The sequence below is a fragment of the Callorhinus ursinus genome, unplaced genomic scaffold, assembly GCF_003265705.2.
Source record: "Callorhinus ursinus isolate GAN/ISIS: 27379988/994484 unplaced genomic scaffold, GSC_fseal_2.0 scaffold52, whole genome shotgun sequence".
NCBI classification, from domain to species: domain Eukaryota; kingdom Metazoa; phylum Chordata; class Mammalia; order Carnivora; family Otariidae; genus Callorhinus; species Callorhinus ursinus.
In genome coordinates this window covers 4,825,725-4,849,360 of record NW_027397114.1, presented here as the reverse complement: position 1 = coordinate 4,849,360, position 23,636 = coordinate 4,825,725, and the positions used below count along the sequence as shown (strand labels likewise).

Below are 23,636 nucleotides of genomic sequence, written 5' to 3'. Positions count from 1 at the left end.
TTGGCTGTCTCCCACCCGAGGGAGAGGCAAAGCCCTCATCCTGTGTCTCCTGCTCTGGTCCATCTAGTTCCATCCTGTCACTCACTAGCTCTGTGACTTTTGGCAAATCGCTCACCCTCTCTGGGCTCCAGCTGAGCTCACGCAGGCTCCGGGGCCCCCTTCACGTCCAGTTTCACAATGCTGGTTCTGGGAGGCTGATCCTTAGGCTCAGGGCCTTGGCCATGATTAGAGCCTTCCAAATAGCCCATTAGGGTATTAGAGTCTCAGGCTTCTTCTTGGGTCTTTGCCCAACCGAGTAGGCGATTACCAGAGCACAGGAGTAATGGACTCTGATTTCAATGTACTTTGACTCTCAAATGACGGTAGTGACTTGCAAAGCTGTGAGGTAGGCAGGTGGGTGGGAGGTGGGCACCCCTCAGCCTACTGAGCACCAGCATTTCCCCTTAAGAACCCAGCCCTCCCTCACCTCCCTAGAGGTGAGGGCCTCTAGAATCCCCTCCCTCCATCTCAGCTGTGGGACAGCAAAGCTGGGGCTGGGCCACTTTGAGCCCCTGAGCTCCTGGCTCCTGTGGGAGGATCTGTGGTCCTTTCTGATCATAGGCTGCCTTCTCCCCAGCCCTGCTAGTCCCTGACAGCCCCTGGACCTGGGTCTTGAGGGCCAGAGATTTAGGGAAGTGAGTCAGAAGTAGCATTTGGGAGGGAACTTTGCCACACTGTCTGCTGGCCCCCAGACTGAGAAATGGCCTTAGAGCCCAGGGTTGGCCTCCCTAGGGAGAGAGGGCCCCGCAGGGCCTGCCAGTGGACCCATACAGGAAACAGGATCAGAGTGCCTGGGGCTTGTCTCCCTGGTGGGGCTGTCCCGGGGGCAACAGGTGGAGCAGGATCCCTGAGAGGGGGTGACACTTAGGTGCCCCTGCTGGCTGGCTGGGCCTCTCCCTTGCTCCGCCTGGAGCTGTTCCTGTTGCCAGCGCCAGGGCCAGGAGGTAGCATTGGGGGGTGCTAAGAAGGGCCTAACCCTTGGATTGGATCTCTCTCCTCCTCACTGGGCGTTCAGCTTGCCAGGCCAGTGGCTCCCAGAACCGCAGTCGGTCTGAGACCCTGTGATGGCAGCCCCGCCCCCTCAGCTCAGTGAGAAGAAACTGCAGCAAGGGAGTGATTTGGGGGGGGGGGCTGCACTAGTGGAAAGGAGATTTTTTAACGTTCAGCGGATCTGGATGCCTGTGGGATGTCATGTCAGAGCCCTACAGGGTGTAGAGGAAGTGCCCTAGAGCTGGGATGGGGACTCGGAAGCCAGGCTGCCGGAGTCCAAGCCCCGCGGCCAGCCCATGGGAACCGGGGCAGTCACTCCCCAGCCAGCTGTGGGCCTCAGCTGTCGTGAACATGAGGTGATAATCCTCCGGCACAGGGGGGCCACGGCCTCCCCCCACCGCCCCGCGGCGGGCTTCACTCCCACCCCGAGGCCCTTGCAAAGCTTGCTGTTGCAGCCACAGTAGGGCAGTGAGCGAGAACTGGGGTCGGAGCAGGCCCTTGCCCCTTCTGCACCTCCATTTCTGCGGAGATAAATGAACTTGTCAGTTGATCCCTTCCTCCCCGCTTCTCCCTCCTGCACAGGATTAAGGAAGTAATTACTCTTCCCACCACAGAGGCTGTCAACAAGCCTGGGGCCCCGAGAGGGAGGGGTGGGGGGGAGTTGGGGGAGTGCTGGAAAGTCCCTGACAGGGCTGTGACCCAGCTGGGGCCATCCTCCCACCCACCTGTCCCCTGCTTGGGTCCCCAGGGATTTCAGCCTCCATGCCCACAGAGGGCCTTCCTCTGTGCGGTCCATTCTGGGTGTCAGAATTATCAGCCCCGTCCAGCTGTTGAATCGCATTATTAAGGAAGCTGCTGTCACCGTGGAAACTGTGTGGTCACAGCGAGGGAGGGGCTGTGGGGCCGCGCTCCCAGCCCAGCCCAGCCCAGCCCAGCCGGCGCTCGTCTTCCGCACGGGAATGGCTGAGTGGTAGTAGTTGGAGAGGGGGTCGTGCATCCCGCCCAGCAGGACCGCAGGGAGCATCATGGAGTCCAGGAATGACCTCCCCCCAACCCTGTCCTTCGCACTTGACTTTGTTTGGGTGCCAAGAGCTGTGGGCCTTGGTGTCAGGGAGAGAGCATACTGTACTCCCGGGCACCCAGCGGCAGAAACTGAGCTTCAGAGGGCGCCCTTCCTTCTTTGTCCGCTCACTCATTCTTGTGTTTACCGAAGGCGTCTGACAGTCACCTTCTCTGTGCCAAGCACTGTTCCGGGCTGTGGGGAATACCCTGGTCCTCACGGAGTACATGTTCCAGGGGGAGCAGACAGGAAAGCAATAGACACAATACATCACTCGATTCTATAGGATGCCGCAAGGGAATCAGGGCTACGGGGGAAATGGGACAGGCTAAGAGGGATGGGGTGCAGGAACAGTGTGGGGGCGGGGGTGAGTTCAATCTTCATTAGGAAGGTCAGGGCGGACCTCCATGAGAAGGAGCACTCACAGGGGTTGAGGGCATGAAGCATACCCCCACCTGCCTCAGAAAGTCATGCCACCCACTTGCCCACTCATACAGCGATTCCCTGTCGGGGCCTCGAGCTCGGGCACCATCCTGGCTACATACACACTCCCTTGTCAGTCCCCACCCAGCCCATATCCGGGCAGCTCCTGTGTACCCAGCCTTGTGCTGGGTATGGGGGCCGAAGGGGCTGGGACCAGCAAGGAAAAGAACAGAGGGTGGGATGTGTTCACAGGTGCAGGTGGCGGAGGTAGGGAGAAACCCAGGCTGGGTGTCACGAGGCCTGGGTGTCTGTCCCAGCTCTCCATGGCCAGGTCCTTGGACCTGTCGCCAGAGCAGGTGAAGCCTGCTTCCTGTTTCATGAGCCAGGCCCGAGACTGTTCCCCCTCTCTGCTTCTGGAAGTTGTTCTGAAACAATGATCAGATAATGACCATGTAAGTGTGGTAATAAAAGGCCGCTGGGACATAAGGTGCCTTAATCACTCTCAGGTAACAATCACTTACCTGGCTGCAAAGGTCATGCAGAATAAAGCAAGGGAAAGTCCTGTCAGAGGCAGGGGTGCCCCAGAAAGGCTTCCTGTAGGAGGGGAAGCTCAGGCTGGACCCAGCGAGGTGGGAAACGCACTCCACGTCCGGACACCTGACTGCCTGAGTTGGGGGGGGGCGCTGGGGCAGGCTATCTGGATAGTGACTGAGTGGATGGGTTTAATGGACTTATTAAGTTTAAAACAGGGTGGGGGCTGCCCATGGGCCACAGAATGGATACATCCATTGTCCGAACGGGCCACCATGCGGAGATGAGGAGGGAGAATCCCCACTCACACTCCACCCTGAGGATGACACCCACAAAGAAGCAAGCCGTGAAAGATCCAAACTGTATCATTTCCTTTATAGGAAGACCCCAAATGGGCAAAAGTAGTCCATGTGTTAGAAGCCAGGACAGCATTCCCCTGCGGGGAGCAGCAGCTGGGAGGGAGCCCGAGGAGGGGGCAGCTAAGTGCCAGCAATGTCTTGTTTCTTGATTTGGGTGCTGCTTGTACAGGTGTGTTCAGTGTGTGAAAATCCATCGAAGTATATATTTAAAATGTGTGCACTTTTCTGTAATTTTATAATGAGTGTTCTGTAAGTTGAATAAGTGTTTTAAAGATTTATTTATTTGAGAGAGAGTGCACATGCGAGCTTGGGGAGGGGCAGGGGGAGAGGGAGAGAGGCGGGGAGAGAAGCAGACTCCTTGCTGCGCACGGAGCTCGAATGCGGGGCTCGATCTCTCGACCCTGAGATCATGACCTGAGCCAAAAGCAAGAGTCAGACCCAGAACCACCTGAGCCACCCAGGCGCCCCAAGAAGTGTTTTTAAAAGAGAAAAGGGCTAGATTAGATGTGTCTGCCTCCCTTCCCCCTGGGGTGCCTGACCAGGCCAACGGGGGGCCCAGCTCTGTGACCCAGTACCCAGCCCTGGGCCAGCACGCCCGCTGCTCAGCAAGAGTTCATGGGTCCTTAGCTCACATTGCTCGAGGGACTATGGAATGTTGGGCTCTAGAGTACAAGATGTATGTGAGATGAACTTTGCCTACAGCGGCTTGAATATAATACCCCCAGGCAGCACGTCCCTGTACCTCATGCTCTCCAAAGGCAGGGACCGGTCTGCCGTGGGTGCACCTAGCCCCGTGTCTGACTCATAGCATACTCTCAACAAAGCCTCATTGAGTGGAAAACCGATGCTCCAGAAAGGTGGGTCCTGCATTAGGGGCTGACTTCAGAAGAAGGGCGTACCAGATGGGAGACATGGCTCCTAAGCCTGACCCCCCCCTCAACCCCTTCCCTGTAGTTATTGGGATTTTGACAGGTGGGAGAGAGAGAAACCAGGTTGAGCAAAGGTGTAGGAGTAGGACCCTCGGAGCAGATTTAGAGTGAGGTGAGTTGGCAGCAGGGGAAAGGGGCAGTGGGAAGAAAAGCCCGTGGGGTGCTTGGACTTGGCTCCATGAGCAGTCCGAAGCACTGCAGGTTCGTGGGCATGAAGCAAGAGACACAAAGCTGCCTTTCAGGAAGAGTCCTCTCTCGGCTATGGCCAGGGACATCATGGGGCAGAGGGCTGACCCAGATGGAATTCAGGAGTAGAAGGGGAGGGGCGCCTGGGTGGCTCAGTCGTGAAGCGTCTGCCTTCGGCTCAGGTCATGATCCCAGGGTCCAGGGATCGAGCCCCGCATCGGGCTCCCTGCTCAGCGGGAAGCCTGCTTCTCCCTCTCCCACTGCCCATGCTTGTGTTCCCTCTCTCGCTGTCTCTCTGTCAAATAAATAAATAAAATCTTAAAAAAAATAATAAAAAGAGTAGAAGGGGAGTCTGCTTCTCCCTCTCCCTCTCCCTCTGTGCTCTCTACCTCTCTATCTCTCAAATAAATGAATAAAATCTTTTTTAAAAAAAGAAAAAGAGTAGAAGGGGAGCTGAGGTAGGGGAGGCAGGGTGTGCAGACCACTCCGTGAATATTTTCTGAAGATGGGAGAACTGAAGCACCTAGATAGTTCAGTAGTTCACATGGACAGATGATTCAAGGCCAGCTGGGGGCCTCGAGGACCTTAGTAACATGGTTGTACTTTGTCTTCTAGGCTTTAGGGCACCACTGAAGGTTTAAGAAGAAGATACAAGATCATCCTTTTGTTCATTCATTTATTCCACAAATATTTCATTTAACTTATTTAACCACGTTTTGTTCTGAGCACCTGCAATGTGCTTGGCATTGTTCTAAGTACTTAGGACACATCAATAAATGAAGTAAAGATTACATGTCAGCAGGAAAGGATGAGAGAAAACATCATAGGCCAGTAACTCATATCACATGTTAGAGGTGACAGGTGCTATCGAGAAAAGCGGAGAAGGTAAGGAGAGTCACTGACGTGTAGGAGGGACTGGATGGGTGGCTGGGACAGGGAGGCAGAAGGGGGGGCGGGGGGACGGGGGGGCAGATGCAGAAGAGGGAGGAACAGCCCTGGGGTACTCCCATGCCAAGAGGGGGAATCAGCCAGGAGGAAGGGAAAGACTCCTTGTGTGGGCAGGGCTCTGGGCTCCTAGGATGCAGAAGGGAAGGGACCAGAACCCAAGGAAATTGCTCAGGAAGAGGTGAGGGCCTGGGCTAGAACGACGGTTGCAGGGCCAGGATGGGAGGGACCACAGGGAGATGGTATCATCCCAACGCTGCCCTCAAAGAAACCAAGGCCCAGAGAGGCAGAGGTTAAGCATGTTGCCCGACGTCACACGAAACATGGACAGAGTAAAAAAAAGTGTCAACTCTGAATATTTGTTTAACAAAAGCCTGTGGTGTTTCTACCCCGGGAAGATGAAGACACTCAAATGGGGAGGAAAGGGCGGGTGCGGCCTCATTATCAAACAATAAATCAAACAAAAATAGTAAGAACAAATTGCTTTAAACTTTGGAAACAGATGCCGGGACAGAGTTAACACATGTGGACATATTTACCCTTGGAAATTGAACTTGGGGTAGGGAGTGATGAGGCGGGGTACCGTTTTCTTTTCTGTGGTTTGACTTTTAAGTTTTGAAGGTATAACGTGGACAAAAATAAAAAATGGCGATGATTTAAACGGGCAGTTAGGAAGTAGGGAGTTTTATACTCTCCTGAGTTAACCGTTGTCCCGCCTGGGTGAGATTGTGGGTGGTTTTTTTCGGTTGTTGTTGTTACTTGCTTATATTTTCTGAGTTTTCTGGGAAGGACAGCTAATGCTTTGTGAGAGGGGAATAAAAGATCAGTTTGGGGGCGCCTGGGTGGCTCAGTCGTTAAGCGTCTGCCTTCGGCTCAGGTCATGATCCCAGGGTCCCGGGATCGAGCCCCGCATCGGGCTCCCTGCTCAGCGGGGAGCCTGCTTCTCCCTCTCCCACTCCCCCTGCTTGTGTTCCCTCTCTCGCTGTGTCTCTCTCTGTCAAATAAATAAATAAAAATCTTAAAAGAAAAAAAAAAGATCCGTTCGTTTGGGGCCGTGGAAGACAGAATCTCACTAAAATGCGTGTTTGAATGTATTCCCCCATCTCCTTCTGAGAGGCTTGGTAGGTGGAGTTATGTTCAAAGATGGGAGGGGGTCTTGTCCAGACCAGTGGTTCCCCAAGACAGGAGACGATATTCAGCACTCAAACCAGGACAGTGCCGACCGGGGATGGTTGGTCTGAGGCTTTGTGATTTACAAAGCTCGCCCTCTATCCCTTTGTTCCTTTGAGCTCCTTTTGCTCGGTGAGGTAGGTGGGGTGATAGAGGACCTTCCTGAATTTAAAGGAGAAGCAAAGAAAGCTCAGAGAGGCTCCCTAGCCCTTCCCTGGGAGAGGCTTAGAGAAGTGGGCTCTCCAACCATATGCATCAGTTGATTATCTGGAGAAAATAAAACACCGGTTAAAAAAAAAGAGTGGAAATCTGGAATGACAGAAAGCGGAGCAGTGGTTGCCTGGGAGGGACGGGCTGCAAAGGGGCACAAGGGAGCTCGTGGGTTGGGGGAAATATTCTGTATCTGTCCTGTAGCAGAGGCTTTGCCAGTGCCTACAAGCACCAAACCCCTCGGATCGTGCACTTTACACGGGTGCAGTTTACTGTACTTAAATTATGCCTCCATCAGAGAGGGAGGAAAATGCAGAAACAGGGACGACCAGGGCCCCGTAGGCGAGTGTGCACTCCACCAGCACCTGCTCGTTTGCTCGCTGACAGTTCGTCATCCTCACGCCTTCTGACCCCCAGAGCTCGGGGAGCACCTCTCGGCCCCGCCACCTTCCTGGAGGGAGGGGCTCCATTCTGCAGCCGACTGCCACACCACTGAACTGTCCTCTCTGTTCCCAGGACTCCAATCTGTCTGTGCACACCAACAACCCGGACCTCACTCTCTGCTTCCAGAACTCTCTGCTGGCCTGGGCGCCCTGCATCTACCTGTGGGCCGCCCTGCCCTGCTACCTGCTCTACCTTCAGCACCATGACCGAGGCTACATCGTCCTCTCCCAACTCTCCAGGCTCAAGACGGTCAGGGGCTCAGGGATCTTCTGCGGGCGGGACTGACCTGGAAGGTTCTCCTTTTCACATACCCTCCCCCCCCACCCCCCCCCCACCCCCACCGCCAAAACCACCGTCAGTGGCTGGACAGGATTTCCTAGCTACACCTGCCCTGCAGCTCAGGGCCGTGGCACCCTGCCAACTGGGTCTACAGTCAAATGAGACAGTCTCTGCTTGTGGAAGTTCAAGAAAGTTCTCCGGCAACATTCTCCCCACCCTTGGGAAGCTTCTGGCCGGTGCCCAGCCTAGCTTCCGGGGCCAGACCCAGGGCAGACCTGGTGGTTTCAGAATAAAAGGCCCTTCTCTGGTGGGAACTGTCCCTGCTTTTGGAGATGGAGTCTCCAATACGTGCCCTGTTTGTAGGCCTTGGGCGTCCTGCTGTGGTGCGTCTCCTGGGCTGACCTCTTCTACTCCTTCCACGGCCTGGTCCACGGCTGGGCCCCTGCCCCCATCTTCTTTGTCACCCCCTTGGTGGTGGGGATCACCATGGTCAGTGTGGGGCCCAGGAAGCGGATGTGGGAGGGTCTCCAGTGGGCTGTGGGACTGTGATGGGGGAGGGCTGGACACCGTAGCAGTGAGAAGCGGATGGGGTGACTGCAAAAACATCTGGCCGTGTGGGGTGGGGAAGACAGAGGCAGGTCCAGATGTGGGTGCTCTGGCCCAGCCTTCCTTGCCTTCCCTACACAGCTGCTGGCCACCCTGCTAATCCAGTATGACCGGCTACGGGGGGTACAGTCCTCGTGGGTCCTCATCATCTTCTGGTTTCTATGTGTGGTCTGTGCCATTGTCCCCTTCCGCTCCAAGATCCTTTCGGCCATGGCAAAGGTAAGGGGAGGGAGGGGAACCTGCGCGGGGGCAACGCTGTCTGGAGGATGGCCTCCGGGCTCAAGGTCACTGCTGGGTCCCGGTCTGCCCCTCCCCTGCTCCCAGGACCTCCCCTTCTGTTCGGTTCTTTCTGTGTCGTCCCCTACTTGCTGCATCTCTGCCGGGAAGCAGGCTGGGAACCTGGCAGTGAGGGCCCGTGTAATAGGGGGAAATGGGGCCAGACACAGCCCCTGTGGGATGTTCACGGGCCTGCAAGGGGCCGTTCTCAGCCCCAGCTGCCACCACCGAGTGCGGCGTCTGACGGGGTGTCGGCCAGCGTCTGGGTAAGGAACACATGGGTGCAGACACGCATGAAGAGTTGCGTCCTACCTGAAAGTCCCATTATCCCGCTCCCCCCTTTCTTCCCTTCCCCCTCAATTGTCTGGGCTTCGTCTTGACCTTCGCTGCGGTGATGGGGTGGGGTATTTCTCCATGTCAAGGGGAGGCAGTCAAATATGAAAGTCAAAAGGGCAGGCTCCGGATGCTCCGCCTACTGTCTCTGTGATCCTGGGCAAGGTGCTTAGCCTTTGGGAGGCTCATTTCCTCTCTTGTAAACAGGGTATCCTAAGATTTCCTACCTCATAGGGAGGGTTGGACAAGGTGATGGAGGTGGGGTGCTTAGCAAGTCCTCACTGAACAGTGGCCCCCTTGTGACCTTTCCCCATCTCTCAGAACCCTCTGGGTGGGAGACCCAGGTGCCGCCTGGGTGCTGCTGCCTCCTACCCCAGAGACTTCTGATGCCCCAGAGGACCCCTCGGGGCAGAACTGCAGGCCCAGAGCTCCCCACGCCTCTGATGTCCCTCCCCACTCTCCCCCCAGGGCAAGATCTCAGACCCCTTCCGCTTCACCACCTTCTACATCTACTTCGCCCTGGTGCTCTTTGCTCTCATCCTGTCCTGCTTCAGGGAGAAGCCACCATTTTTCTCCCCAAAGAATGTCAACCCTGTGAGTTTTCCATGGAGGCTGGATGGTAGGGGGGTTCCACAGCCCACGCCTCAGCCCAGCCCTTACCAGCAGCCCCCATCCCTTCTAGTTCCTTCCACCCCCATGTCATCCGCACAGCTGGGGCTTGGGGCAGGAAGGAACAAGGGTTCCTCCTCCCTCTTGGAGAGGATTTTTTCTGTCCTACCCTCTCATCTTCTAGAATCCCTGTCCAGAACTCAGCGCTGGCTTCCTCTCCCGCCTGTCTTTCTGGTGGTTCACAAAGTGAGTTGGCTCTTCCTCCAGCCTGGGCCTGAGGGAGGAGGACGTGGGAGGTAGGGAGGAAGGGGGAGCAGGCCAGAGGTTGAGCCTGGCTTTTTCCCCCTCCCCCAAACCCTGGCCCCATAGGGCCCTGCGGGCAGGCGAGGTTGGGCACACCTGTCTGTTTGGGCTGGGGGCTGAGTGCAGAGGCTGGTTTGGCCCAGCTCCCATCCCAGGCTGTAGGCCAGCCCTGCATCTGTCACATCACAGGAACAGGCCCAGGGGGCTAGAGGGGAGCTGGAGTGAGTACCCAACTCTTTGGTCTGGGATGAGCTAGCAGCTTGTCATTTTCTTGGCTGCCCCTCTGAGTGGCTTGGGCAGGATAATTGTGTCTGTGATCTGGGTGACAGCTCATTAGCCACACCGCACTGAGGAGGCACCTGGGTCTGAGACTCCATCCACCGGGTCCAGTCAGTGTGAATTTCATCACCAGGCCCCGAGGGTCAACGGGGCACCTGGGGAGGAGGGGGAGAAGGGCCCGAGGTAAGAACTTGACATGGGAGGCAGTGACCTCCCGCCTATTGCCTGGGGGAATAAAGGACACACACAGCCCTTGGCCAGAGCACCTTAGGGAGACCCTCCTCTGGAGACCTTGAGGCTCTGGAGACCCCGGTCCCCAGCTCGAGGCTGCTAAGCTCTGCCCCTGTGTGGGGCTGCTGCCTGCCCCAGGATGGCCATCCTTGGCTACCGGAGACCCCTGGAGGAGCAGGACCTCTGGTCCCTGAAGGAGGAGGACTGTTCGCAGAAGGTGGTGCGCAGGCTGCTGGAGGCCTGGAAGAAGCTTCAGAAGCAGGACGCGGGGTGAGGCCCTCCCAGGGGTCCCCAATCCCCTCCCCACCCCACTACACACACCCCACGTCTCCTGCAGGGAAGGCTGCTAGCCCTGAGGTGATCACAGGGGTGGGGGTGGGGAGAAGAGCAGGTGCAGGGGGTCCAGAGGTGGAACACTCAGGCCGGAATGGGGCCAGCTCTCCCCAGCTCTACTGACTCCAGAGAGTGGCTGACACTTTTGTGGCCCTTAGTCTGTCCCAGGCATGGCCCTAAATGTGTAGATGAAGTCAATCTCTAACAGCCCCGCAGGGGAGGCTCAGTTGTCTCCAGGTTACAGACGCGGACACAGAGGAATGAAGGTTGCACAATGCACCCACCGTCCCCTAGTGGCTGGTGGCAGAGCTGCCGTCACACCCAGGTGTCTGGGCCCCTGGCTCGTCCCGCTGCCACTACCCTGCCCAGCCTGAAAGGTGGTTCCCAGGGACTTCCCGCAGAAAGGAAAGGGGCCAGGGGAAGAAGGTTGAGGCCAGTCTCTCCTCTCAATCCTGCCTCTTCCTGTTTGGAGCAGGGGCTGAAGGAGATGACCCTCTTGCTGAAGGGTCTCCCCCCTGGCAGCTTTGCACTGAGGACAAGGAACCTGTCTGGCCAACTGCTCAACCCGAGAGCTGGAGCTCAGGGTCCTCCTTCCCTCCCCATTTCTGACCCCAGGACTGAACCCCCTCCCCTCCCACCCATAACCGGGGGGCCCAGGACTTCAGTGCTTGCTCAGCCCAGAGCCCCTAGTTGGCGCCTGGCTGGTGGAGGAGCCGGGGTCCTGGGCTCGGTCCTCAGTGCCTCGGCTTCCCTGGCTTGGAGCCTCGGAGAAGACATAGAGACCCCGTCTGTAGGCTGCACCCCCTCGCTTCCTCTCCACGCCAGGTTTCCCCCCTCGCTGCTCGGCTCCCCACTGACTAGGTCACTCTCCATCCCCGCCCCTGTCTCCCTTCTCTGTCAGCGTCCCTGGAGCCACCCTGCAGAGGTAGGGAGAGGGCTGGGAATTGCTGGAGTTAGAACCCTTGGGCTAGCAGTTAGGGCAGCCCGGGCACCTGAAGATAGAGTCTCTCGTGGGAATTCATCCCTCTCCCAGTCCTGAGAGCCCAGAAAGCCGCCGCCCGCCCCCGCTCCTCGCCAGCCCCAGCTGGGGCTCGGCTCCTGGGGCATACGTGCTGTTTCTACCCACGGCTCCTTCCTCCCTGAACCAGACGCAAGGCTGCGGCGGCATCCGGGAAGAGAGTGTCCGGTGAGGATGAGGTGCTGCTGGGGGGCCAGCCCAGGCCCCAGCCGCCCTCCTTCCTGTGGGCCCTGCTGGCCACCTTCTGTTCCAGCATCCTCATCAGCATGTGCCTCAAGGTGATCCAGGACCTGCTCTCCTTCGTCAATCCACAGCTGCTCAGGTCTGACCACACGCGCTCTGGCTGCCACGCTCCCCTGGGTAGTGGGGGGGGTGCGGCTGGATGTCCCCGAGGACTGAGCCCAGAGGGACAACACGTAGTGAAATCAATCCTAGACCAGGACCGAGGGGCCTGTCCCTGCTCGCCGTGTGACCTTTGGCAAATGACAATGTCCCTGCACCTCAGTTTCCCGATTCACATTAAAAAAAAAAAAAGCTGTCTTTAAATCCCCCCAACGATCCTACAGAGAGGTGACCCTCTTCCCATTTTACAAGAGAGGAAGCAGGAAGCAGGAAGCCTCAAAGCAAAACAAACGCACAAGGAAGCAGAAACTCAGAGAGGCGAGCTGGTCCCAGGGCACACAGCTGGTTGGGATGGATTGGAGTCCAGGGCTCTGAACTCCAGCTGTGGTGCTTTCCCGTTGATAGGCTCTGTGATCTGTTGTGTGGGTGGCTTGGACTGGGAGGAGCTCTCAAGTGAGGGGGTAAGAAGGAGAGCTGCCTAGCAGCTGAGCCCCCCAATGCCTTGCCCCTCCATTCGTGCGTGTCTGCATTCTCACTCAAAAAATACTTACTGAGCCCCCAGTGAACCGGAACGGAGCCAGACACGAGGCATCCGGAGATAAATAAGATAGGGTCTTACAGTCTTGCAGGAGAAACGGACATGTAAACCCATCAGAGTGGCGTGCAGGCCGAGGTGTAGTCAGGTGTCCTGCAATCCCCAGGAGGGGCAGGGAAGCCAGCCTGGGAAGGAGCAGGAGCAGGGACGTCCCTGCTAGCTGCGGAGGTCATCAAGTTTGGAAGGACAGGTAGGTGTTAGTTGACTAGGTGAGGAAGGAGGGGAGAGTGCAGCCCATGCAAAATCACCAAGGCTTCAACCGACATGACTCAAGAACTCCAGGTATCTCTGAATTCTGGAGGAAAGGGTGACCAGAGGGAGGGGGAGAGAGGGAGAGCTAAGGAAATCCTTGAAAGATTTGAAGCCAGGCAGGGGCATCTGGTTGGCATTTCAGAAGGATCTCCCTGCCAGTCCTGCAGGGGTGGGGGGGTGAGGAGGGGCTTGATGGATGGAAAGGGGCTGATCAAGTCAGAGGAGAGTCCAGGCCAGGAATGACATAGGACTCGGGCACTGCTGGGGAATGGGTGTGTGGCAGGGGGAGGGAGGGGTCGGGCGCCACCTGGGTTCTGACTTGGATAACTGGAGGGCGACGGATCTCTTTCACTGAGATTATGAATGCAGTGGAAAGAAGGGGCTGGGCACCGGGCAAGGTGGTGAGTTGAGACTTGGCTACTGTTGGGGCCGAGGTGCCGGAAGCCCCCAAGGGGACATTTCCAGCTAGCTGGAGACCGCGTTTTCAGAGCCATCAGGTAGAAGCCCAGAGTCCCGTATCTGTGGCTGGGCTCTCCCAGAGGGCTCATGTAGGGGCCCCGGCCAGAGCCCTAGGGAACTGTGACAGGCAAGGGGTGAGCAGAAGGCTGGCTTGGACGGGCCAGAGCTGGGGAAAGAACGGATCGTGGAGCAAGCACAGAGAATGCTTCTGGGATGAGGCAGGCCTCCAGTGCAGCAAGCTGACCAGTAAAACAGAGCCTGAGGAGGGCAACATGGAGTTTGTTAGTGAGCGCCAAGACTGGAGGCTGAGACAGAGGGGAAGGGCCTAGAGCAGGGGGTCTGCCTTGGAGAGCAGGGGCCATGGAGATCTAGAAACTTCCTGTAGCGGAAATGTATTCATTTTCTGTGGCTGCCGTAACAAATTGACACAAACTGGGGGGCTTAAAACCACAGAAATTTATTCTCTCACAGTTCTGGAGGCCAGAAGTCTGAAATCAAGTTGTTGGCGGGTTGGCTCCTTCTAGAGGTTCTGAATGAGAATCTGTACCAGGCCTCCTAGTTCCTAGTGGTTGCTGGCAATCCTTGGCATTCCTAGGCTTGTAGACATATCACTCCAATCTCTGCCTCCAGCATTCTCCCCGGTGTGTGTGTGTGTGTGTGTGTGTGTGTGTGTGCACGCACTTACATCTGTGTCTCTGTGTGCAAATCCCTTTCTTCTCTCATAAAGACACCAGTCACTGGCTTAAAGCTCACCCTACTCCCGTATGACCTCATTTTAACTTGATTGCATCTGCAAAGACCCTGTCTTCGAATAAGGTCACATTCACAGGTGCCAGACGTTAGCACTTGAACATTTTTGGGGGAGATGCAGTCAACACACAGCAGGAGGAGAGGCCTGGCTACAACTATGGGGGTAGCTCCATGGGGTCAAGGGGAGGTTTGTCCCAACACGGAAGAGACTTGGTCATGCCAATGGGTGAAGGTACAGAGCTGCCAGCAGAGACGGCTAAATCGATGATCAGGAGAAAGGCGGGCAACGATGGAGCATGTTCCTGAGCAGATGGATGGGGGTCAAGGCTCAGCAGGACAGACCGGGCTTGGAAAGCCAGAGGGACACCTGCTCTCCTGAGGCAGAGGAGAAAGAGAGCAAGGGCTTGGAGGGAAGGCTGTGGTTGGCAGGGAGTTCTCAGTGGGTGGCTCAGTGGCAAGACATAAGTGGGCAGCTACCGAGCAGGGTGGGGAGTGGGGGCAGTGGGAAGGCAAGAGAACAGAGGTGAAGGGAGCTGGGGCACAAGAGGTGGGTTAGGACCCTGGGGAAGGTCACCAGGCGGCCCTGGGGGCCACTGATGTTGGAGAGGGTGGATTTTGGATTTGAGGCGGGGAGAGTCTGTGGGGTCACGTGGTAGGCTCTAGGGCCCTCAGCGGCCAAGGAGAAGATGCAGGAAAGTCTAATCTGTGGACATGTGGCATTTCTTCCCACCGTGTGGTCCAAGAGGCGAGAAAGGCAGGCAGGTAGGCTGGCGGTGAGAGCAGTGGAGGGGCGGGCAGTGGGGCCATGGAGGGTAGGGAAAGAGGGCAGGACAGAAGGGAGGAAAAGTTGGAGGGTCATGGTCTTGAGGCAGCACTGGGCTGAGTCTGGCTGTGGGGGGTGGGGTCTGGGTGGGGGTGTGGGGGGCCAGCAGCCCCCGCCTGGAAGGTTTCGGAGGCAGCTCAGAGTGGAGGCTGAAGGCGGAAGGGGAGAGCGGTCGTAGAGGGAGCAGCCTGGGGGAGCCTCCCCACCTTCATGCCTCTCTCCCTTCCTTGCAGCATCCTGATCAGGTTTATCTCCAACCCCATGGCCCCCACCTGGTGGGGCTTCCTGGTGGCCGGGCTGATGTTCGTGTGCTCCATGATGCAGACTGTGATCTTACAGCAGTATTTCCACCTCATCTTTGTGATGGGGGTGAAACTTCGGATGGCGATCATAGGTGTCATCTATAGGAAGGTCAGCTGGAACAGGGCAGCGGGGGGCTCTAGAGGCCAGCTCGGGGGGAGCGTTGGAGAGGCTCGCGGGTCCAGTGCATCACCCTGCTGTCCACCTGCAGGCTCTGGTTATCACCAATTCAGCCAAGCGGGAGTCGTCTGTGGGAGAAATTATCAACCTCATGTCTGTGGACGCCCAGCGCTTCATGGACCTTGCTCCCTTCCTCCACCTGCTGTGGTCCGCACCCCTGCAGATCATCCTGGCCATCTACTTCCTCTGGCAGGTGACTCTTGAGCTCTGGCCTCTGCCCCCTTCCTCTGACTTTGACCCTGCTGAGAAAGGACAAGAGAGGGCAAATCTGGGGTCAACAGAGGGCTGCATAATGGACACAAGAGCTTCCCTAGATATTCGGGTCAAGGACAGGACTGCAAGGATGCTGGTGTCTGCAACTGAGTCTTTCCAGCCTCTGTGGTTAGCCTTCTCAGAGGCCAGGGGAGGAAAGAGGGACTTGGAGGCAGGGTGGGTGCGAGTCTGGCTGTCATTGTCAGTCGGTCTGTATTGGCCTTCCTGTGTGTCTGGACACCCTTCTGTGTTTGCCCGTTTGTCCCTGTCTGTTGTCATTATCTGTTGGCTGGCAGCTTCTGGCCGTGTTCTCAGCATTTGGGCTTTCTCTGTATGCCTGCTTTTCGCTATCCGTTTGGCTGACTCCCATCTTTTGCTTCCTTCCCAACTCCGTGTTTCTGAGCAATAGGCTTCTGTCTGTCTGTGGGATTCTGTGCACATATTTTAGTTACCTGTCTTATCAACCCACCCATGCCTCCTCAGAACCTGGGTCCCTCCATCTTGGCTGGGGTGGCTCTCATGGTCTTGCTGATCCCACTCAATGGAGCTGTGGCCATGAAGATGCGTGCTTTCCAGGTAAGGGCTCTCATGGGTTTGCTGATCCTGCCTGGAGCACCTGGTCGCCTGCCTGGAGGGCGGGGCGGGGGCGGGGGGAAGGCCGTTCATTAACCTTGGGCCCTTCAGTTGCCTTGCTTACTGAGTAAGGATGGCTGCAAGCCGCTTCCACAAGCCTTAGCTCACTCCATCCTCCCAACACCCCTGAGAGGGTTTTAGCAATATTCTCACTTTGCAGCTGAGCAACCAAAGCCCAAAGAGATGAAGACAGTCCAGAGTCAGGCCCAGTGGGGACTCAAACCTGGGGCTTCTGGTCTCATGAGAGCCTCCTCCCACCACACTGTGCCCAGTGTGAAGAGCCAGTCATCCAGACCTTTATTTGCAAATATTTATCGGAGTCTTCAGTAGCTTCCCACTGCGAGTAGAATAAATGACAAACTCCCTGTGACCATCCACCAGGCCCCTGCTCCCCCGCCAGCCCTCAACCCCTGGAGTATGGCCAAGTGGCAGCCACTCTGGCCTTCTTTCTTCTCTCCAAAACGCCAAGCTATGTGTATCTCTGGGCCACCCCACACACTGTTCCCTGGAACGCACCTCAGCCCTTCCTTGCTTGCTCACTCCTCCCCTTCCTTCCCCAGCATAATCTCTGATTTCCCAGTCCCCACCCCATTACTCTCTCACGGAATCCTGTTGTTTCCCTTCAGAATATGCGTGGCTCACTTGGTTAAGCATCTGACTCTTGATTTCGGCTCAGGTCATGGTCTCCGGGTCATGGGATGGAGCCCTGCATCATCGGGCTCTTTGCTCACTCAGCAGGGAGTCTGCTAAAGATTCTCTCTCTCCCTCTCCCTCTGTCCTTCCCCACCCCACCCCCGAGCTCTCTCTCTCTCAAATAAATAAATCTTAAAAAAAAAAAGAATACACACATGGATTTACTAAGCATTTATTCAGATAACTGCTTCCTATCTGCCTCCCCCCTCAGACCGTCAGCTTCATGATGGCTGGGGCCTTGCTTGAGTTCTTCATCATTATGTGCTGCCTGTCTAATAGTGGCCGGGCACATGGTAGGCATTCACTAAATCGGGTTGAATGGATCATCAATTTGGTGTGCTGTGCCCTGGGTGAGGGTCTGGGGAAACAGAGACAAGTAAGGGATCTGCACCCTCAGCAGGCTCCCGGTCTCATGGTGGAGTCAGGCATGCCCGGGGATCTCCACGGGAATGATAGGAAAGAACAACATGGCTTAGAAAGCCAGGAAAGGTGACAGAGGATGCAGCCTGGGAGGGTCGGTGATGGAGGCACGGAGGTTGGAGCTGGACTCCGTGCGCAGAGGAGAAGGGGCACCCGGGGCTGAGGGGCAGCACCGGCCCTGCAGGAGGTGGGAGGAGGCGGGAGGAGGCACGGGAGCCTTCTGAGTCGCTGCAGTGCATTGTGAGTGTATGGAAGGGGGGAGCCCCTGTGGGTAGAGGTCTGGGAAGGGGAGCAGGGCACCCCACTGCCACTCTTTCCACAGGTAGAGCAAATGAAGTTCAAGGACTCACGCATCAAGCTGATGAGCGAGATCCTGGCTGGCATCAAGGTGCTAAAGCTGTATGCCTGGGAGCCCAGTTTCTCGGAGAAGGTGGAGGGCATCCGGGAGGACGAGCTCCAGCTGCTGCGCAAGTCTGCCTACCTCCAAGCCATCTCCACCTTCACCTGGGTCTGCACCCCCTTCCTGGTGAGGCTCTCCACCTCAGGGCTGGTCTTCTGCCTCCCGCCTGGCCAGCCCAGCCCTCTGGGCCCAACAGACTCCATTCTGACACCCACCCTCCACCCCCTCCCCAGGTGACCCTGACCACCCTTGGGGTGTATGTGTCTGTGGACCAGAACAACGTGCTAGATGCTGAGAAGGCCTTTGTGTCCGTGTCCCTGTTCAATATTTTAAAGATTCCCCTCAACATGCTGCCCCAGTTAATCAGCAACCTGATCCAGGTAAGCTTGGGTAGAACTGGGCGTTCTGCTGGAGTTCTGGCAGGTTGTTGGGGTCAGGGGATAACCAAAGAGGGTTCCTGGAATTGAGGGGGTAGGTATTTGGCACGAGGCCATTAGAATCAGAGGTCATTTGGAGTCAGAGGGGGACAGGTGAGGTCCCCAGAAACCTGAGCTCTGAAGACAACCTCCTCCTACCAACCTAGACCCTAACTTTGGCAGCGGGAACCAGAGAAGACTCAGTCATGGGAGGGGCCCCAGCACCCCATCTGGGCCCTTAGGATGCCCTGCCTCTCCCAGGAAGTCAGGGAGGGGTGGGGGAGGCTGTAGGAAGTGGGGAGAGGAGGGGTGGAGCACAGCTTTCAGGGCTGACTCACTTTCCTGCAGACCAGTGTGTCTCTGAAACGGATCCAGCATTTCCTGAACCAAGATGAACTTGACCCCCAGTGTGTGGAAAGAAAGACCATCACCCCAGGTCCAGACACCCTCTACCTGGGCCGCCCTTGCCCCGGCCCCTGCTCTAGAAAATCTTCTGTTCTAAGCTTCTGACTCGTCTCTTGTGACTGCCTTTTCTTTTTCCTCTTTTCCCGCCAGTGCCACCTTCTCCCTCTTCCGGGCTTTTCCTGCAGTCTACTTCCTCCCTCCCCCAAGCCTCCCCCGCTTTTCTTCCTTTCCTAGGGCTCCCTGCCTCTGCCCCAGGGCTCCCCGCCCCTCCCCCACCCCAAGCTTCCCTGCCTTCTCCCTTGGGCCCCTCCCCCCAGGGATCCTCCCCACCTTGCCCTGCACCCCCTGACCCTGACCCTGACCCTGTACACCTTGGTCCTCCCAGGCTACGCTGTCACCATACACAATGGCACCTTCACCTGGGCCCAGAACCTGCCCCCGACCCTGCACAGGTACCAGTTTCTCCTGTCCCTTCTCAGCTGCCTGAAGTGGGCCAAAGTTCGGATCAGTAGCAGAACCCTGTCCCCCCCCCCCACACCCGCAGCCCCCATCTTTGGCCTGGAAAGCAGGGAGAGCCTCCGCTTGTCAGGGTAGTGTCTGAAAGGGAGGAGGGCTTGGCTCTCTAGGTGGAAGATTGGGAGACCAAAATCCCAATCCCCACCTCTGACTGGGCTCCTGGCCTCCTTGCCCTCAGCCTAGACATCCAGGTGCCAAAAGGGGCACTGGTGGCCGTGGTGGGGCCCGTGGGCTGTGGGAAGTCCTCGCTGGTGTCTGCCCTGCTGGGAGAGATGGAGAAACTGGAAGGCACGGTGTGTGTGAAGGTGAGAGAGGGCAGAACTCCAGGGAAGGGCTGCTCGGCCAGGCCCTGGGTGGACCCCGAGGTAACTTCTCCTCTGGCCAGGGCTCCGTGGCCTATGTGCCCCAGCAGGCATGGATCCAGAACTGCACACTTCAGGAAAACGTACTGTTTGGCCGAGCCCTGGACCCCACGCGGTACCAACGGGCTCTGGAAGCCTGTGCCATGCTAGCCGACCTGGAGATGCTCCCTGGCGGGGACCAGACAGAGATTGGAGAGAAGGTACAGGGCCCCTTCCCATCCTCTAGGGGGTCAGCACATACAGCTGCCCACCTCGGCCCAGCTGAGGTCTATAGATGCGCCCCTTTCTTTCTTATTCCTTCCTTCCTTCCTTCCTTCTTCCTTCCTTCCTCCCCCCTCCCTCCCCCCTCCCTCCCTCCCTCCCTCCTTCCCTCCCTTCCCACATTCCTGTGAATCACTCAGCTCTGCGCTGGGCACTGGGCAAATAGATCTATGACTGGGGGAGGCCGACTTATGAACAGGTAGGGGGTGTAGAATGCCCTGGGGGCCAGCTGGAAGCCTGTGCAAGGGGACAAGGAGGGCGATGAAGGCAGGGCTGCATAAGGAAAGGCATCACTTTTCAGCTGAATCTTAACTGCTGAGGAAGAAGAGCTCATCATTCATTCATTCATTATCAGATTTTATTACATGCCTACTATATGCCAGACAATCTTATAAACAGCAGCAAATACACCAGACTAAACTGTCTGCCTTCATATCACTTACATTCTAGTGGGGGAAAGAGATGATAAACAAGATAAATATGTGACATATATAGTAGATTAGATAAATGTTAAGGGGAAAGAATGAAACAGGGAAGTAGAGGAATATGTGCAAGGCTGTATTGTTAAGGTGCCTTGGGAAAGCCTCACTGAGAATCGGAGACCTGAACAAAGTGAGGAAGTGGTCCCTATCTGGGGACATTTGAGGCAGAGCGAGCAGTAAGTGCAAAGGCCCTGAGGCAGGAATGTGTTGAAGCAGTCAGGACCAGCAAGGAGGCCAGTGCGGCCAGAGTGGAGTGAGCAGGGGTGAGGAGGAGTCAATGAGGCCAGTGAGGTGTTTCGGCAGCCTGGTCATGTAGGGCCTTACAGGCTTTTACCAACAGCGATGGAAAGGCTTGGAAGGCGTGAGCCAAGGAACAGTGAGTGGACGGGCATTCTGGTGCAATTTGGTGTAACTGGAGGTTAGGAAGAGGTGGATACAGGACAAGGCAGAGCCTTAAAGACCTTGGTTAAGGTTTTGCCTTTGCCCTGAGAACCATGGGGCATCAGTGAAAGTTTTTGTTTTTAAATTAATTTATTTGTAATTGTTGCCAAACACAGATGCCATAAAATTTACCATCTTAACCATTTGTAATTGTACAAGTCAGTAGTGTTAAGTGTATTCACACTGTTGTGTAATCAATCTCCAGAACTCTTTTCATCTTGCAAAACTGAAACCTTGTACCCATTAAACAACTCCCCATTACCCCCCTGCTCCCCCTAAGGGCCCTGGCAACTGCCATTCTCCTTCTTGTCCCTAGGAAGTTGACCTACTCCAGGTACTTCATATAAATGGCATCAGACAGTATCTGGGTTATTTTGTGACTGGCTTATTTCACTTAGTATCATATCTTCAAGGTTCATCCATGTTCCAGCATGTGTCAGAATTTCTTTCCTTTTTAAAGTTGAATAATATTTTATTATGTGTATAGATCACATTTTGTTTATCCACTCACCCGTCAGTGGACACTTGGGTTGCTTCCAACATGTTAGCTATTGTGGATAATACTGCTATGAACATGGGTGTGCAAATATCTCTTGGAGACTCTACTTTCATTCCTCTTGAGCATATACCCAGAAATGGAATTACTAAATCCCATGGTAATTCTATTTTTTTTTTTTGAGGCGATGCCATGCTCTTTTCCATAATGGCTGCACCATTTTAAATTCCCACCAACAGTGCACAAGGCTTCCACCGTCTACACATCCTCGCCAACACAGTTCTTTTCTCGGGGGAGGGGGTTGGTTTTGGGTTTTGATAGCAACCATTCTAATGTGTGTGAGGTGATATTTCATTGAGGGTTTGTTTGGTCTGCATTTCCCTAACTAGGAATGATGCTGAGCGTCTTTTCTTGGGTTTGTTGGCTATTTGTGTATTTTCTTTGGAGAAATATCTATTCAAGTCCTTTGCTCATTTTTAATCCAGCTGTTTTTGTTTTTTGTTGTTGACTTGTAGGAGTTCCTTATATATACTGGATATTAACCCCTTATTCAAGTATACGAGTTGCAAATATTTTCTCCTATTCTGAAGGTTGCCTTTTCACTCTGTTGATAGTGTCCTCTGACGCACAAAAGTTTTCAAATTTGGGGCACCTGGCTGGCTCAGTCGGAAGAGCATGTGACTCTTGATCTCAGGGTTGTGAGTTCGAGCCCCACATTGGGTGTAAAGATTACCTAAAAATAAAATCTTTTAAAAAGAAAGCTTTCAATTGTGACGTGATCCGGTATATCATTTTTTACTTTTGTTGCCTGTCCATTTAATGTCATATCGAAAAAAATCATTGCCAAATCCAATGAAAACTTTTCCCATGTGTTTTCTTCTAAGAGTTTTATAGTTTTAAGTCTTTGGGTTTTTTTTTTTCATACTAATGACTTTGGGGCATAGTCCCTCAAAACAGGCATTCTCTAATGTAACTATAGTCAAATAATCAAAATCAGGAAACAACATCGATACACTATTATTATTTAATTCGCTGTTTGTATTCACATGTCATCGTTTGTTCCAGTAAATGTCTTTTTTCACTCTTTTCTTTTCTGGGCGAGGATCCAATCCAGAATTCTGAGTTGCAGTTACTTGTCACATTTCTTTATTCTCTGTCAATCTGGATAATTCTTTAGGCTTTGTCTATCCGGACCTTGACACTTTTGAAGAGTACAGGCCAGCTATTTTGTAGAATGTCTCTCGATGTGAACACAGTACTATGCTGAGCACATAGTAGGCACTCAGGACTGGTTGGTTGAATGCAGACATGCTCACGTGCCTCGGTCACTACAGCTGCACGTCCACCCCCTGGTTTTTCCCAGCAGCTCCACTCCCATCCCACACTTGCTACCCCACCCCACCCCACCCCAGGCTCAGTTGCTCGGGGTACCTGAAAAAGCTGGGCCCTGTTCCAGAGGGAATGAGGAAAGCTGCAGGTAGGAAAGCAGGGTACAACTCTGGGGTCTGCTTTCTAGACCCAGCCCTGCTGCTAGGTGCCTTAGTTTCCCCCATGATGGGTTTAGGGAGAGATCTTACCTCTCTTCTGGCTCCTGAACAATCTCAGAGTCGATTTTGGGAATTGGTGCTGGGTTTCCATTCTTGCTTCTGCCCTGAATAGTTCAGGACCTTGGACAAAGCCATTAACAACTTGGGCTTTAATGTCTTCACCTAGAAAGTGGGGCCGATGATACCTCCCTGAAGGGACTCTACTTTCATTTCTTTTGAGCATATACCCAGAAATGGAATTGCTAAATCCCATGGTACCAGTGTTATGAGGATCAAATGGGACCAGTGTTATGAAAGTCATCTGCAAACTGGATGGGCGGTGGGAGATTAAAAGGTCTATTAAGGATTCCCTGGGGATTTCCAGGCTTTCAGAGCATAAAGGCAGCAGGCAGGGAAACCAGTTGGGAAGGGTAGTGGAGCAAAGGGGGCAGGATGTCCTCACCTGCCCCACGTGGACTCTTGAGAGCCACCACCTCTTGCTCTGTGGCCTCAGCGCTTCACAGGGACAAGCCCAGGCATATCAAGGGAGAATTTTGAGGTCTGCTTTGTTGAATGACGGTGACAGGGCCCTTGTCCCCTGGTGCCGGTCTGACGCCCTTCTACCCAATACGCACCTCCCACCTCTCTCCTCCATCCAGGGCATTAACCTGTCTGGGGGCCAACGGCAGCGGGTCAGTCTGGCCCGCGCTGTTTACAGTGAAGCTGACCTCTTTTTGCTGGATGACCCACTGTCAGCCGTGGACTCTCATGTGGCCAAGCATATCTTTGATCGAGTCATCGGGCCAGAAGGTGTGCTGGCAGGCAAGGTGAGGCCTCCAGGAGGTTGGGGGAGGGGGCTAAGGTGAGACCTAGGACCCTAGGAGAGAACTGGTGGGAGGCCAAGGGGTTCGGAGGAGACCTGGAGGCGTAGGAGGCCTGAGAAGAAGGAATATCGGTTGGGTGGCAGGGGGGACCCACCCCAGAGACACTGAGCCAGCGGCGGTGAGCATGGGGTGAGTCACTGACGTGTTTGTCCACGCTCCTTGGCATATGGGCACCTCACACTCACTCCATGGCCC

The 23,636-nt window shown here is 55.4% G+C and overlaps 1 protein-coding gene across 5 annotated transcripts in view; it reads left to right on the top strand.

Annotated features, from left to right (window-relative positions):
• The window catches only part of ABCC3 (ATP binding cassette subfamily C member 3), a 43,382-nt gene that overhangs the window by 3,702 nt on the left and 16,044 nt on the right, over positions 1-23,636 (top strand). For 4 of the 5 annotated variants that reach the window (XM_025859307.2, XM_073883743.1, XM_073883742.1 and 1 more), the window contains exons 2-18: positions 7,359-7,535; positions 7,929-8,054; positions 8,253-8,390; positions 9,249-9,374; positions 9,574-9,635; positions 10,341-10,472; positions 11,684-11,875; positions 15,008-15,185; positions 15,286-15,447; positions 15,990-16,082; positions 17,575-17,778; positions 17,886-18,032; positions 18,417-18,504; positions 18,859-18,925; positions 19,168-19,294; positions 19,375-19,551; positions 23,217-23,384. In XM_025859307.2, coding sequence (XP_025715092.1) covers positions 7,359-7,535; positions 7,929-8,054; positions 8,253-8,390; positions 9,249-9,374; positions 9,574-9,635; positions 10,341-10,472; positions 11,684-11,875; positions 15,008-15,185; positions 15,286-15,447; positions 15,990-16,082; positions 17,575-17,778; positions 17,886-18,032; positions 18,417-18,504; positions 18,859-18,925; positions 19,168-19,294; positions 19,375-19,551; positions 23,217-23,384 — 2,364 coding nt within the window. The remainder of the gene's footprint in view (positions 1-7,358; positions 7,536-7,928; positions 8,055-8,252; positions 8,391-9,248; positions 9,375-9,573; positions 9,636-10,340; positions 10,473-11,683; positions 11,876-15,007; positions 15,186-15,285; positions 15,448-15,989; positions 16,083-17,574; positions 17,779-17,885; positions 18,033-18,416; positions 18,505-18,858; positions 18,926-19,167; positions 19,295-19,374; positions 19,552-23,216; positions 23,385-23,636) is intronic. The other variant, XM_073883744.1, reaches the window with a different exon arrangement.